At 44.3% G+C, this 15,837-nt stretch overlaps 1 protein-coding gene across 1 annotated transcript in view; it reads right to left on the bottom strand.

The window, feature by feature from the left end:
- Positions 1-15,837, bottom strand: part of sycp2l (synaptonemal complex protein 2-like) — a 210,125-nt gene that overhangs the window by 7,312 nt on the left and 186,976 nt on the right. Inside the window, exons 30-34 of the mRNA XM_038796429.1 lie at positions 12,955-13,113; positions 12,094-12,218; positions 3,366-3,460; positions 1,494-1,593; positions 991-1,049 (exon numbers count right to left, since the gene is read on the bottom strand). Of these exons, the coding sequence (XP_038652357.1) occupies positions 991-1,049; positions 1,494-1,593; positions 3,366-3,460; positions 12,094-12,218; positions 12,955-13,113 (538 nt within the window). The remainder of the gene's footprint in view (positions 1-990; positions 1,050-1,493; positions 1,594-3,365; positions 3,461-12,093; positions 12,219-12,954; positions 13,114-15,837) is intronic.

Raw genomic sequence — 15,837 nt, forward strand, 5'->3', positions numbered from 1 at the left:
CAAAAGATACAGTAGGGATGTGTGGAAGAACATTTTAAAAACACATTGCTTGGTAATAGTTTGGGCTTGCTCCCTATAACGGTGCTGAAAGCAGGGATGATCAATGATTTCAAAAGCAAATGGATGGGCAGTTGAAGGCTGTGGGCCCAAGAGCGGGGGATTGGGACTGACTGGAATGTTCTGCAAAGCTAGCATGGACAAGATGGATCAGATAGATTGTGTGTGATAATGACTATGACTTTGGTGAAATATTATCATGTTATTCTGAAGAATTAACTGTTGTCTACGAAAAAAATCTTTTGTCATTTTATATTTCATGTCCATGACAGGATGGCAAAAGCGAGCAGTTTCATTCCCATGATAATGGTTTGATCAATCCTTCATCATAAGTTGTCTGCACTATGAAGACATTATTTGAGATGCAACTATTGTCTCGCTGCTAAAATGGTTGTTTCAAATTAAATTTATTAAAGTTAGAAAATAATTTGTGATATGCTCAATTCTTGGCCTTTTGTATTCAAGCTCAATTCTTGGCCTTTTGTATTCTAAAAGGAAAGAAAATAAATCCTGCATGCTTCACCAAATAGTCAAATTTTAAATGTTCATCTTTCTGATCAAATCCATTCATGGCCCAGCTAGCCCTTTCTTTAGGCTCTTCCAGCCCACAACTCTGTTCTTCTCCATTCCAGTCCCTTGTACATTCCTGCCCTCTTCCATCCCACCATTTATGGTCAATAATGTGGTCTAGGCACCAAATTCTGGGATTCTCTTGTTCCACCTTTAAAACAACCTTTAAAATCTACCTGTCTGAACAATCTGTCTTTATATTTAGCTGTTTTTGCCTAATGTCCCACCTATGAAATGCTTTGGGAACATTAGAATGCATTTAAAAGATTTATATAAATGGAAGCTATTATAAGAAAGAGAGATGCATAAACAGAGAAAAAAGAGAGAAAATGAGAAAAAAATAACAAGTACACATGACCTTACCTTTGCTTTTGGTTTTCATAAAACTGTGAAAACTTAAAAGACTGCTGTTTCCAAAAGTTCTGTTTGGAGAAAAATAAAACATATTTATTATGGGGCTACGGGGCAGCAGGGTAGCATGGTGGTTAGCATAAATGCTTCACAGCTCCAGGGTCCCAGGTTCGATTCCCGGCTGGGTCACTGTCTGTGTGGAATCTGCACGTCCTCCCCGTGTGCGTGGGTTTCCTCCGGGTGCTCCTGTTTCCTCCCACAGTCCAAAGATGTGCGGGTTAGGTGGATTGGCCATGCTAAATTGCCCGTAGTGTCCTAATAAAAGTAAGGTTAAGGGGGGGGTTGTTGGGTTACGGGTATAGGGTGGATACGTGGGTTTGAGTAGGGTGATCATGGCTCGGCACAACATTGAGGGCCGAAAGGCCTGTTCTGTGCTGTACTGTTCTATGTTCTATGTTCTATTATGTCATGCGTGGAAATAAAGGGGGTGCACAATTATTGAAATTACCACATACAAGAGTTTCCTTCTCCAAGTTCTTCAGGGATTGTGCATCTTCCTCAAGGTTCTTCAGTTCCTGGACAACTGTTTCCTCAAACATGTTCAATTTCTGCAACCTTTTAGAAACAAACAAAATTTTTACATTTGTAATTAGCAGTATGTAAAAAAGGAAGAAATCTTGATTCCACAAACAAATTTATATCTTCTAAAAACCAGGACAATCAAATTGGTGTCAATCTATCCACAAGTGGCATTAGAACATGGGTACTTAGGGACACGAGGAGGCAACTCTGCCATTCAATCAGATCATGACCGATCTGCACCTTGCCCACATTTACCCGCCTTAGCTCCATACCCTTGTATGAACTTTTGTGTCAAAATAACGATGAGTCTGATGAAGTTCACCATCATCTCGGGTGACAAAATGGCTCAGAGGAAGAAAATTAAAATCAGCCAGATAGAGAAAGCTAAAGGAAGTAATCGTATCAGATATGTCTCGACAAGATTGCTTAAAATGGCTATGACATTGGTTAAGCCCTTTGGGGAATCATTTGCAGCGCAAGGATTGGAAACCATAGAATGGTTCCAGCAAAGGACAACAGTCATGTCAGCTCTGCAAAAACAATTCAGCCAATCTCACGCCTCAGTTCCTTCCCATTCCCTTGTTCAGTAGCACTGCAATTATTTCCTCTCTATGTGCTCGTCAAATTCTCTTTGGAAAGCCCCAATTGTATCTGCCTCCACCACACACACCATTAGAGTCACAACTGAAGCCAAATACATCTAGAAACATCTAATTTAGCTTTTTATTTGGTACATGGAACATTATTCTTATTCAATAGACATAGTCCCTTCCTTATTTTCCTTCTTCATCATTCCTGAATATTTGGAAACCTTGAATATTAAGAATATTTGGTAACCATCAATATTAAAAACTGGCTTTATTTTTTAAATCATACCACCTTTAACATAACCACATCACAAGCCCATGGAATAATTTGTGGTTGCAGCTCAACAAGCTAATTAGTTATACCACAGACATATTGTACATTTCCCTTTAGCCAACAACAGTTCAGTGCCCCTGAATCTGAAACCCTCCCTCTTGCCTCACTTCTCCAGTTAACATTTACACAAAGTTTCTGCATCACCAATTAATTCTATTAGAAATCAGCTAAGCATTTAAATACCATGTAAAAACAATCTATTTTCTATGTAGTACATGATTTTCTGAATTTAACGGACTAAAGCAATCATACAGGAAACACATGAAAAGAGGCATTTTAAAATATCTTCATTAATAAATAATTTATTGACAACTTAAATAGGATGAAGAAAGCACATCTAAGTAAATAAACACAAAACGTTCACCACCAGTTGTATCTAAATCACAATTACATTCCTTTCAATGTAAATAATGTATTTTTTCCTTATATCTATACTTGCACTCAGAATTACTGAAGGTATATTAAAAATACCTTTCATCAACCTACACAGCCTTGGCCGGAACCCCACGCAGCCTTGGCCGGAACCCCACGCAGCCTTGGCCGGAACCCCACGCAGCCTTGGCCGGAACCCCACGCAGCCTTGGCCGGAACCCCACGCAGCCTTGGCCGGAACCCCACGCAGCCTTGGCCGGAACCCCACGCAGCCTTGGCCGGAACCCCACGCAGCCTTGGCCGGAACCCCACGCAGCCTTGGCCGGAACCCCACGCAGCCTTGGCCGGAACCCCACGCAGCCTTGGCCGGAACCCCACGCAGCCTTGGCCGGAACCCCACGCAGCCTTGGCCGGAACCCCACGCAGCCTTGGCCGGAACCCCACGCAGCCTTGGCCGGAACCCCACGCAGCCTTGGCCGGAACCCCACGCAGCCTTGTACTGAAGTTCAAACCTGCACTTGTGAATCTGATTCAATAACTTCAATGTTTTGCGTTCAGTAGACTGCAGGGATCGTTTGGTGTGTTGTTCCATTTTCCTGTTTGAGAACTAAATCAAAAATTTAATTAATGATTATTAAGACTCTTCATTTATCACCATACATGACAGAGTTTAACATTCAGTTCATTTAAGGGTATGACGATAGAGCTGGCTGAAGTAGAATGGGTACGTAGATTCAAAAAGACTGCAGTGCAAGAGTCCTTCTTGTTTAATTCCTGTTCATTCCCTTATTTCCCCTTTCTTTTATTTTTGCCATTACGTTTTTGATCCATAGATGATTAATGGACACGTGTCTTTAAGGCACAGGGTCTGGATCTTTAATTCAAGCAAAGGAAACCAGGAGCAGGAGAGATCACCGTGCTAGTTTAAACAGGAGTTGTAGACTGACTGGCATCAGTGGGAATGATGGGCTGGGATTCGGTTGAATTGATTTGGCTGGCGGCCAATGAATTGACCTAAAAGGCGGTGTTCTGCCTGGTAACAGGTGGTGATTGGATCTTATCCCACTAAAATGGTTCTCAGAGATTTGAAGGTTTCAGGATCGATTCCGGCAGCATGGGAGGCAAAAGGTCCAGCTAATACTCTCTAGAAAGAACCTGTGAACTCTCCCCAAAAAAGCTGCTGTGAGGGCTGTTTCTCTCACTCTCCAGAAAGCCTGCGGGTTTCAGATTCTTGGTTCAGATTCTTGAAACTACAGAGGCCTGAAGACAAACCACAAATTCGAGTAAGGTCAGATGAGAAAAATTCTTGCCTCTTCAGGAAAGTTGAGAGTACTCTAATCTTAAACTGCAGAAAAGATCAGCACAGGCTGCAAAACAAAGATGTTAATCTGCAAGCTTAAGTGGGAAGGAAGCATAATCTGAAGCAAAGCCTCTTTTTCCTTTCATTTACTTTTTTGTAACCCCTTTCTACCCCTCTGTGTTTGTTTGTCTTGTGTGTAGAGGGTGGGGGTGTGGGAGGTGTGGGGAGACAAGTTACAGTGGGAGTTAGGTATTAGTTAATAGGTAACCAATTTCATTATAAATAAGCAGCAATTGTGTTTACATTTGCAAACCTGGCAACTGTAATTATTGGTCAGCCAAGAGCCAAAGTAATTTTTATAAGACTTATTAGTTAATTAACTTGTGTTGGTTAAATGGGGCTGGATTGACCGTGCACTTGCGCAGGGTGTCGTAACAGCAGGGAAGTAGTGGCAGACATTAAGGAAATAATTTCATAGCTCTCAACAATAATGCATTCCATTGAGAAAGACTCTACTAAAAGGATGCACCAGCCATGACTAATAAGGATATTAAGGTGGCATCAAAAAAAAGTTTACAATGTTGTAAAGAATAGTGGTAGGCCAGAGGATTGGGAAAGTTTTAAAAACCAATTGATGACTAAAAAATAAGAGGGAGAAATTGGAGATGAGAAAACTGGCAATATAAAAAAACCAGAGCAAAAGTTTACACAAAGGAAAATTGAACATCGGGGGTAAGACGGGGAATTAATAATGGTAAATAAGGAAATGGCAGAAGTTTTGAACATGCATTTTGCATTCCTCTGCAGAGTAGAAGATTCAATAAGTATCCCAAGAATACTAGAAATATCGAAAGGCCAATGAGAGGGAGGAACTTCAGGCAATCAGGATCACGAGAGCAAAGTATCGAGAATACTAATGGCACTTAAGGCTGACAAATTCCTTGGATCTGATGGCCTGCATCCTGTGTTGTTAATGGAAGGGACTGCAGAGATAGTGTACATCCAAAATTCCTTAGACTCTGGAATGGATTGGAGAGCTATCAATGCAATATTAGCATTCAAGAAACGAGGGAGACAGAAAACATGAAAGTTTGGACCAGTTAGTCTAATGTCTATCTTCAGGAAAATATTAGAAACCCTTATTATGGAGGTAGTAGCAGGACATTTAGAAAATCACAATACAGTCAGAGTCAACATGATTTTGCGAATGGGAAATAGTGTTTGACACATTTAATTGTGTTATTCAAGGATGCAACAAGTAGAATGGTAAAGATGAAACAACAGATGCAGTGTATTTGGATTTCCAAAAGGCATTCAATAAGGTGCCACATAAAAAGTTACAAGGTAAGAGTTTATGGTGTTGGGGGTAATATATTAGCACAAATAGAGGATTGGTTAACTAGCAGGAAACAAGAGTCAGGATAAACAGGTTATTTTCAGGTTGGAATTCTGGAGCTAGAGAAATACCTTAAGAGTCAGGATCTCAACTATTTACAATCTGTGTAATGGACGTGATTCTCACCTAAAATTTCTAAGTTAATTTGTGGTGGGTTTTTCAGCGAGTTTCCCGCCGGCTCTGCCCCAGAGCTCCCCACCGCTATTCAATGACACTTTGTCACTATTTTGGGCCCCGAGGAGTTTCTCACCGGTTTAACGCACACTTAAAATTCATTTTTGCACTGGTGAGCTGAACTCAAGAGATCAGGCCACTATTTTGAAAGTGTGCCCAAGTCGTTAAGCGTGTGGGTCTCCTCCCCTCCCTTCCCCCCATATCCCCCACACGCATGGGCACTACCCCACACCCTCCAAATGAGGGCACTCTGCTATGGGGTCCCTGGGGTTCCCCCTCTTCATGTTGCAGCTGTATAGAACCTTAGTTAGGCCACACTTGGAGTATAGTGTTCAATTATGGTCGCCACACTACCAGAAGGATGTGGAGGCTTTCGAGAGGGTGCAGAAGATTTACCAGGATGTTGCCCGGTATGGAGGGCATTAGTTATGAGAAGCGGTTGAATAAACTCAGTTTGTTCTCACTGGAACAACGGAGGTTGAGGGGCGACCTGATAGAGGTCTACAAAATTATGAGGGGCATAGACAGAGTGGATAGTCAGAGGCTATTCCCGAGGGTAGCGGGGTCAATTACTAGGGGGCATAGGATTTAGGTGCCGGGGGCAAGGTTTAGAGGAGATGTACGAGGCACTTTTTTTTTTTATACACAGAGGGTAGTGGGTGCCTGGAACTCACTGCTGGAGGTGGTGGTGGAAGCAGGGACAATAGTGACATTTAAGGGGCATCTTGACAAATACACGAATAGGATGGGAATAGAGGGATACGGACCCAGGAAGTGTAGAAGGTTTTAGTTTAGACGGGCAGCATGATCGGCACAGGCTTTGTTCAGGCCCCCCATGCCTACTTACAGGCTCCTCCCCTTCCAGGCCCCGACCTGTCACCCACCCCAACCTCCTGGAGGCCCCTATACCCACTACTCATCAGACCCCGCTCCACACTCCTTTCATGAGCATGGCCCCCCTCACCCCCAGACACTTGGCAGTGCCACCCTGGCACCTGGGCACCATTGCACTGCCACCCTAGCATCTGAGCAATGCTCCTACTAGCTTGGCAGTGCCAGGGCAGTACCAAAGTGCCCATGTTCCAGGGTGAAGGCCAGGGAGCCACCCTACATTGACTATGGCCACTCAGGGGATGTCCTATAGCCCGGGATACCATAAGACATAGGAGTGGAAGTAAGGCCATTCGGCCCATCGAGTCCACTCCACCATTCAATCATGGTTGATTTCAACTCCATTTACCCGCTCTCTCCCCATAGCCCTTAATTCCTCGAGAAATCAAGAATTTATCAATTTCTGTCTTAAAGACACTCAATGTCCCGGCCTCCACCGCCCTCTGTGGCAATGAATTCCACAGACCTACCACTCTCTGGCTGAAGAAATTTCTCCTCATCTCTGAAGTGACTCCCTTTTATTCTAAGGCTGTGCCCCCGCGTCCTAGTCTCCCCTGCTAATGGAAACAACTTCCCTACGTCCATCCTATCCAAGCCATTCATTATCTTGTACGTTTCTATTAGATCTCCCCTCAACCTCCTAAACTCCAATGAATATAATCCCACGATCCTCAGACGTTCATCGTATGTTAGGCCTACCATTCCTGGGATCCTCCTGGGTGCTGTTCCGCCTGGTCCACGCTGGGGAGGCCGGTGGATCCTGCGATGCCAGTGGATATTGTGCAAGTTCGCCAGTCATTTTTAAAACCAACTTTGGCATAGGCGGTTTGGTTCCGCCCTTGTGGGCGGGATTCTGACACCGACGCCCCATGGGACATGGGTGGATCCTGCGAGTCATGCTGTTTGTAAGCCCGCGAGAGGCCTTTCTCTGGATTCACCGGCCGCACCGCGCTCGAGCAAGAGCACAACACGGCCGATGGATCGCACCCAATATCTTCTGCAAAGGGGCTAAGTATATCGTAGCCAAATGTGCTGACGATACAAAGATAGGTGGGAAATGCAAGATTTGGGGAGGATACCAAGAGTCTCAAAAGGATACAATAGGTTTCGTGAGTGGGCAAACATTTTGCAGATGTGGGAAAATGTGAAGTTGTCCACATTGGTAGGAAGAAAAGTAGGATAACATTTAAATGGAGAGGGGCTACATAATGCTGCAGTATAGAGGGATCTCTGTGTCTTTGTATATAAATTCCAAAAAGTTAGCATGCGGGTATAGAAAATAATCAGAAAGACAAATTCTCAAAATTGCACACAACATTGGTGAGCCCACACTTCAGATGCTGCGAAACGTTTTGGTCACTTTGCTTGCGACCTGCATCGGAAGCAATTCAGAGAAAATTCACAAGGCTCATTTCTGGGATGAGGGGTTTGTCTCATGAAGAAATATTGAGCAGATTAGGCTTATACTCATCTATGTTTAGAAGAATGTGAGGTGATCGTATTGAAACATACAAGGTTCTGAGGGGAATTGACAGGGTAGATACCGAGAGGATGTTTCCCTTTGTTGGGGAAACTAGAATTAGGGGACACAGTTTCAAAATAAGATGGAGGAGGAGGAGGAATATCATTAGCGTTTGGAATACTCATGCCATAATGAGCAGTTGAGGCTGGTTCATTGAATTTATTCATGGCTAAATTCAACAGATTTTTAATCTACAAAGGGAGTTGAGGGTTATGGAGGGTAGGCAGGAAATTTGAGTTAAGACCACAATGAGTTCAACCATGATCTTATTGAATGGATTGAGGGGCCAAATGCCATATTCCTCCTCCTATTTCTTTATGTTCTTAATTCAGGATGTTCCCAAGTTTTTATCCTGTACTATACACTCCAATATTCTATAACTGGAGTGTGGATGTAATTCCTATTTCAGTTTCTCTCTTCAATGTGCAAGAAAGCAAATTTCTTAAATCCAAAAACAGCAAAATAATTGTTTTAAAGTGCTACCATTTCTAGCATTGTTTTAGTGCATCTCTGCAATAGCTTTGTACCACTTTATTCATTCACAACCTCAACATGCCACGCGGATTTTCAGACTGGACGAGATGCTGTCACTCAGGGGTCAGCATTACGATCACTGCTCTGATATTTATTCATGACATGCGACGTAGGTATACAAAGCACAATTTGAAAGCTTGTGGATAACAGAAACTCGGATGTATAGTTAATAGCAAGAATACTACAAAGACTTGACAAGGACATGGGTTGGTGTAATGGGAAGATATATCTTCCATCGAATCCCTACACAGTGTAGAAGGAGACCATTTTGGTCCATCGAGTCACCACTGACTCTCCAAAAGAGCACTCGACTGACTCCCCTGCCCTATCCCCATAATCTCTCGCATTGATCATGTCCAACCCCCCTTAACTGCGCATCTTTGGACGGTGGGAGGAAACTGAACACCCAGAGGAAACCCGGGCAGACACGGGGAGAATGTGTCATCTCTGATCAGACAGTCACCTAAGGTCGGAATCAAACCTGGTTTCTAGTGCTGTGAGACAGCAACGCAAACTCACTATGCCACCTGTGTGTCCATTTATATGTTGCATGAAATTTACCAGAATTGTGAAATGCATGTTTTAGCAGGAAGATTGAGGTCAGAATGGTACATTTTTAAAGGGAGCAGGAGATGAATGACCTAGGCATGCAATACCAATAAATCAATGAAGGTGGTTAAAAAAAACATATGGAAACCCTAGCTTGAAAAAGGACAAAAGCATAACTGCTATATAACTGCATAGGGCAGCACAAGTGGATAGCACTATGGCTTCCCAGCACCAGGGTCCCAGGTTCGATTCCCCGCTGGGTCACTGCCTATGCGGAGTTTGCACACTCTCCCCGTGTCTGCGTAGGTTTCCTCCGGGTCCTCTGGTTTCCTCCCACAGTCTAAAGACGTGCAGGTTAGGTGGATTGGCCATGCTAAATTGCCCTTAGTGTCGAAAAAGATTGGATGGGATTACTGGGTTATGCAGATAGGGTGGAAGTGAGAGTTTAATGTGGATCGGTGCAGACTCAATGGGCTGAATGGCCTACTTCTGCACTGTATGTTCTATGTTATGGGAAACCATTACAGATCACCCGTTAGGTCCCAGCCCGAATGTTGTATACAATTTCAGGACGGGTGTCGGGGTCCTGAAGAGGGTACAAAGGAAATTTACTAGAATGGTACCAAAGATGAAAGCCTTTTGTCAGGTGGAGTGAACAGAAAAATAGGATTTGTTCAGTTTGTGGGACAACAAGTGAATGGGAGATAAAATAGAGCTGTTCAAAATTGTGTTTAAATGATCAAAACCATTCAATGAACTTGGAGGATCCGAAATGCTTTGTCTACAAGGGTGGTGGGAGTAGATTCAATCACAACTTTCAAAAGAGAATTGGGAAAATTCTTGGAGAACAAAAGAAAATAACTGCTCTTTTAAAGCGATAACACAGGCCCAATTGGTTTAATTACTTCTGTGTGTTTGCGCTATTCTCTGCTTGTATGATTCCATGTCTCAGCCATGGAGCAATATCATTTATTCACAAATCTGGTTGTTAGGCTGGAAATTGGATGCTGCATGCCATATTTGGCTGTCCCAATTATTAAATGAAACCCTGAGGTAGCAGTTTCATGTCAGAAATATGAAGTTGAACTCACTCGGAAAATCAGCAAAATCAGTGAAATATTAATAGCTTGTAAGATTCATTAGGTTTTTGAAGATCTTTGGATTAATGCAAAAATGCTCAGGAAGCACACAATAAGTAAATGTTCATGTGAGGCAGATTATTCAAACCGCTCGATGTTGTCTCCCCAAGAAGCAGAAGCATAGTCACACCAATAACAAAAGTGATAAAGAGGTTTATGTCCTGTGTGGAGTCCTGTGAGGATGCACAGAATTCTAGTGAATTTTTCTCAAATGCTTTGTGACTGTGGCTCACTAAGTAAATCTGAAGGCACAGAAGCAAAATAAACATTTTTCTTCCTTCCTATTTATTTACAATCACAATTACATTATTGGTCGAGAAACACCATGAGCTGGCTGAGCACAAGTTCCTTGCAATGAAGGTATGATGGGCAAGAAAGTTGATGTAACGCAAGTGGTGTTAGAGCTCGAAAATGGCATCCAAGGTGCATGCACATCCTCGTGGGGTGAACCATTGCAGATACTGGAGGTATTAGCAGGTGTGTTGAATGGCCAGTAGGGGTCAGCAGAGAAGGCAGATCATAAGGTCAATAAGCATGCAACATTGGGTAAAAACAAAAGCGAGGCTTATGCCACATATTGAGGGCTCAAAACAGCAGAACCCTGAGAGATGCATGGAATGTGCGAGAGAGAACTTGAAAAGGAAATTAGAGCAGAAATGGAACAGGAAAGAATACTGGCAGGTAAAATAAAGGAAAGTAAGGTTGAGGGGGCGAAGAGTGGTTGGGGGCTGAAAAGGGGTGCCTAGAGATAGGGGAAGCCTTCCTAAATGATGCCCCGATCTGCAAGGAGCTGGTCCTGCTGGCGAGATCACCTCACCAGTTCGGTCTCAATGGGGAGAAACTCAGCAAGGCAATAAATAAGTTTGTCGCAAAGTGCCGTTGAATGTTGGGGTTATTCTTGGCGCTGCAGCCTCTAAAGACACAGCACCAAACACACCCAGAGCAGCACACTAACTTTTTTCCGTCAAATCACGTCCACTAACTCAATGTCTTTCATGCTGAAGCAGATAGGAACACACAGTGAAACATCAAGAAAATGAAGGGTTAAAAAAGCCAACTGACTCATCTATATTTCAGGATAATGCAAGATAAATATTTTGTGGGTGACAAAAGGTACTGGACCTTAAATCCATGAATCCCTACAGTGCAGAAAGAGGCCATTCAACCCGTTGAGTCTGCTCCAACCCTTCGAAAGAGAGCACAGCCCAAGTCCACTTCCCCGCCCTATCCCTTCCCCGTAACCTTGCGCTTTGGTCACTGCGCATCCTTGGACTGCGGGAGGAAACCTGGACTCATAGAACATGAACATAGAACATACAGTGTAGAAGGAGGCCATTCGGCCCATCGAGTCTGCACCGATCCACTTAAGCCCTCACTTCCCCCCTACTCCTGTAACCCAAGAACCCTCCTAACCTTTTTTGGTCACTCAGGGCAATTTATCATGGCCAATCCACCTAACCTGCACATCTTTGGACTGTGGGAGAAAACCGGAGCACAGACATGGGGAGAATGTGTAAACTCGACAGTCACCAAGGCTGGTATCAAACCTGGGTCTCTGGTGCTTGAGGCAGCAGTGCTAACCACCATGTATAGCAGCCATTAGATTAAACATGCAGTTATTAAATAAATACACACAACCAATAACTGGTTAGTCAAGCACCAAAATCCTATGACACAAATAAATGTGGTCGTCAATAAACACTTCATTGTCAAACAATCAAAAGAGCAAGTTTACCTTCAACTTCTTCCTCATTTCTTCAGTGAAGCTCCGAAATGCAGCACTAATGTTTGGCTCACTGGAGTCTTCATCATCGAACTCGGAGAGTGATTTTTCGATTTCCTGCACCGTGTCCTGCAATTCTGGTCGACAAAATAAACTGTTCAGGATCCATGCTTTCCATTAAAAGTTCTTAGCTTCAACATTTTTTGAACAAATCTATTAAAGTGGTTCTCAAGTTAAATGCAGAACAATAGGTTGGAAAACACTTGTGATAAGAATTAGTTTACATATAATTTAGTTTCATATCAGACTTCATATTCCAACCCCTTATGGAAGATGACTCTTCTCTTCTAATTACTAAAATAATTGAAATTTGAACAAGTTCAAGTGAAAACGATGCATTATTTCACCAATGTCTTAACATACAGTTGTGGTGGTATAACTAGGAGGTTTACGGTACCTATCTGCCATTGGTGCAGAGCACTCGCTGCCCATTGGCTCAGGTCGGTCATGTGCCTCTCTGCTGATTGGTTAAGGCTAGTCATGTGACTGCTCACCCATTGGCCGAGAGGCAAGTAGTCCCGCCTACAAGGTGGGGTATAAGAACCCGTAGGACCTGGCAGTCGGCCTTTCTCCAAGTTGACTGCCGGGCACACAACTAGTTGATTAAAGCCTGATATATGGAACTTCTTCACGACTCGAAGTCCAATTGATGGTATATCAACAGTACAACTCTGAAAAGCAAATGCCTTCCTGCCCCTCACTGGTTATCATTACCCATATCTCTACCGGTCTTTTATAAACTTTGGTTTATTAAAAATTTTAGATAAGCCCATAAATGATGTGCTGCATTCTTCAAAAGCCAAAACCATTTACCATCAGCTTTCTCGTACTTCTCAGCTGATGTAAACAGACGTTTTGCTTTAAAATGTGGAAATTGAGTTAGGTTGGCTTCATCTTTAGTCAGATAATTATTCTCACTGGGAGGTCCTTCTGAGGGAATGCTTGGAGACTGCTGCAATGTGGGACCAGCACCTACAAATGCAAATAGAATCAGCATAAAACATCTAGAACTTTTCATTTTCCTTGTCATAAGGAGTGAAATATAAAAGCTGAAGGAGAGCTTGTATCCAAGCCCATGTTTCAATATCAGAGGCAGAGATAAGGAATGGTGAAAAGTGGGTGAATTTATGAAGGAAAAGCTATTGAAAGCGAAGAGAACAAGAAAATATGTCAGTGACTCTTCACACTAGCCTGATGGTTGGAGATGCCAACCTCTGTTCTAAAAGAAATTAAGGTATAATCGGGGCTCAGTTTAACCATTCATGTGATTTTTAAAAATACGTTTATGGGATGTGGGCATCGCTGCTGGGCCATCATTTATTGTCCATCCCTGAGGGCATTTAAGAGCCAGCCACATTGCTGTGGATCTGGAGTCACATGTAGACCACACCAGGTAAGGACAACAGATTTCCTTCTGACAGCACATTAGTGAACCAGATGGGTTTTTATGATAATCAACAATGGTTTCATGGTCATCTTTAGACTTTTCATTGCAGATTTGAATTGAATTCAAATTTCACCATCTGTCCTGGTGATAGGGGGGCCCTGGGTGGTCAGGCTCTGGGCAGTGTGGCACCCTGGCACCCCAATGCCATCCGGACACTCTGGCACCCCAGTGGAACTGCCATGGTACCCAGCTAGCACTGCAAGTGTACCAGGCTGCAGTGCCTAGATGCCCAGTTGGCATTTTGCCCACATCAGTGATTTAGCCTGGGATGCCCTGCCCTTAGGAGATGGGCATGACCCCATTCTAGGGGTGTTGGAGGAGTCCCAAGGCCACGGGAGTGGGGGTTCCGAGATCAGGGTGCCATCTCTTCCTGCACTGGAGTGGAGATCACCACTGCAGGAAATGGGACTGTGTGGTCTCGGTGGGGCATTCCTCACCGAGGCCCCGAAATGAAGCCCAGTTTGATAGCTGATGTGTTGGACTGGCTGGGTCGATGTGGGCCACACTTGATGCAGTGTAGCGAGAGACAGACTTCCAACACGTGATGAGATGCAACACGATTGTATTTAACATCTAAACTATAATAATACATGTTCAACTGTGAGTTGACACTATGCTGACTTGAATGGAGACCTGATACTAGCCTGACCAGACTTACTGACTACCACATGGTGTTGGCATTGGCTAGCTCACGAGCTCAGACTGTCTCAGAGGCTTGGTCCCGAGAGAACGGGAAAACTGGTGCCCTCTGGCTTTATAGTGGTCGTGTCCTGTCTGGTGATAGACTGCTCTGTTCTGTGTGCTTACTGGTCACCCTGTGCGTCAATCACTGCCTGTCTGCACTCCATTATATACATGGATGTATATTATGACATCTCTCCCCCCCCCCCACTTTTTTTTATTGTTTGTGTTCAGATAATAAATAGTAAGGTGCGTGTGTACGTGTATGTGTGTGTGACTATGTACAGAATGTGTTAAAATGATCTTATATACATAGGAAGGTGTCGCTAGTGCAGATATAGGGCAGATGAAACGGTAGAAATGATATTTACAGAGGTCATAACGATGAGGTAACAAAATTGTGCAAAAGTTCAGTCTATAAGTTTAGTCTTTGTGGCGGGCGACAAATTCTGGTTGATCGCCTCAAGGGTGGATCAGGGGCCACCTGCACTTGGATAGGTGGGACTGCCGCCAATGCGGTGGTCGCAGAGGTCGGCAGGATTGCTGGTAGATCGGTGGCCTCGTGGTAGGGCACGTCCGGAGGAAGCATTGTGGGAGGCGGGACATCACGGTTGGGTGGCGGGTGTGGAACTCTGTGCAGCGCCCGTCAGTTGCATCGTAGGAAGGAGCCATCAGCCATGCGGACGAGGAAAGGGGCCACTTGCTTGACCACCACAGCTGTGGCTGACCAGCCGCTGTCAGGCAGCTGCACACGAACATGATCAGTCAGGACCAGCTCGGGGAGATCCGTGGCATGAGCGTGGTATGCTGATTTCTGTTGGGCCCGAGACTGCTGCATCTTTTGTATGACCGTGAGGTGGTCAAGGTCTGGAACATGGATGGCTGGAACCGTGGTTCGCAGAGTGCGATTCATGAGCATCTGCGCAGGAGACAACCCAGTGGACAGCGGGGTTGCTCTGTATGCCAGCAGCGCCAGGTTGAAGTCGGAGCCTGAGTCTGTAGCCTTGTATAGTAATCTCTTGACGATATGGACCCCTTTCTCTGCCTTCCGTTTGACTGCGGGTAGTGGGGGCTGGAGGTGACGTGACGAAAGTTGTATAGCCGGGCAATCTCAGACCACTCCTGGCTGTAAAAACAGGGATCGTTGTCACCGTGAGCTGTATCCCATGTCTGGCAAATGTTTCTTTGCATGCTTTAATCACCGCCTTCGACGTGAGGTCGGACAGTTTCACCACTTCGGGGTAATTGGAGAAGTAGTCGACCAGGAGGTCATAGTCACGCCCCTTGGTGTGGAAAAGGTCAACACCAACTTTGGACCATGGGGAGTTCACTATCTCATGTTGCTGCAGAATTTCTTTGGGTTGAGCTGGCTGAAATGTTTGACAAGTAGGGCAGTTGAGGACCGTGTTGGCAACGTCCTGACTGATGCCCGGCCAGTAAACTGCCTCCCGAGCTCTGTGGCAACATTTCTCGACCCCCATGGATTTGGCCAAGCACCATAGCTTGCATGCTCTGCGGAATCACGATTCTATCAAGCTTCATAAGGATGCCGTCCACCATTGTCAGGT

Source organism: Scyliorhinus canicula, chromosome 5 (genome assembly GCF_902713615.1).
Source record: "Scyliorhinus canicula chromosome 5, sScyCan1.1, whole genome shotgun sequence".
In the NCBI taxonomy this organism is placed as follows: domain Eukaryota; kingdom Metazoa; phylum Chordata; class Chondrichthyes; order Carcharhiniformes; family Scyliorhinidae; genus Scyliorhinus; species Scyliorhinus canicula.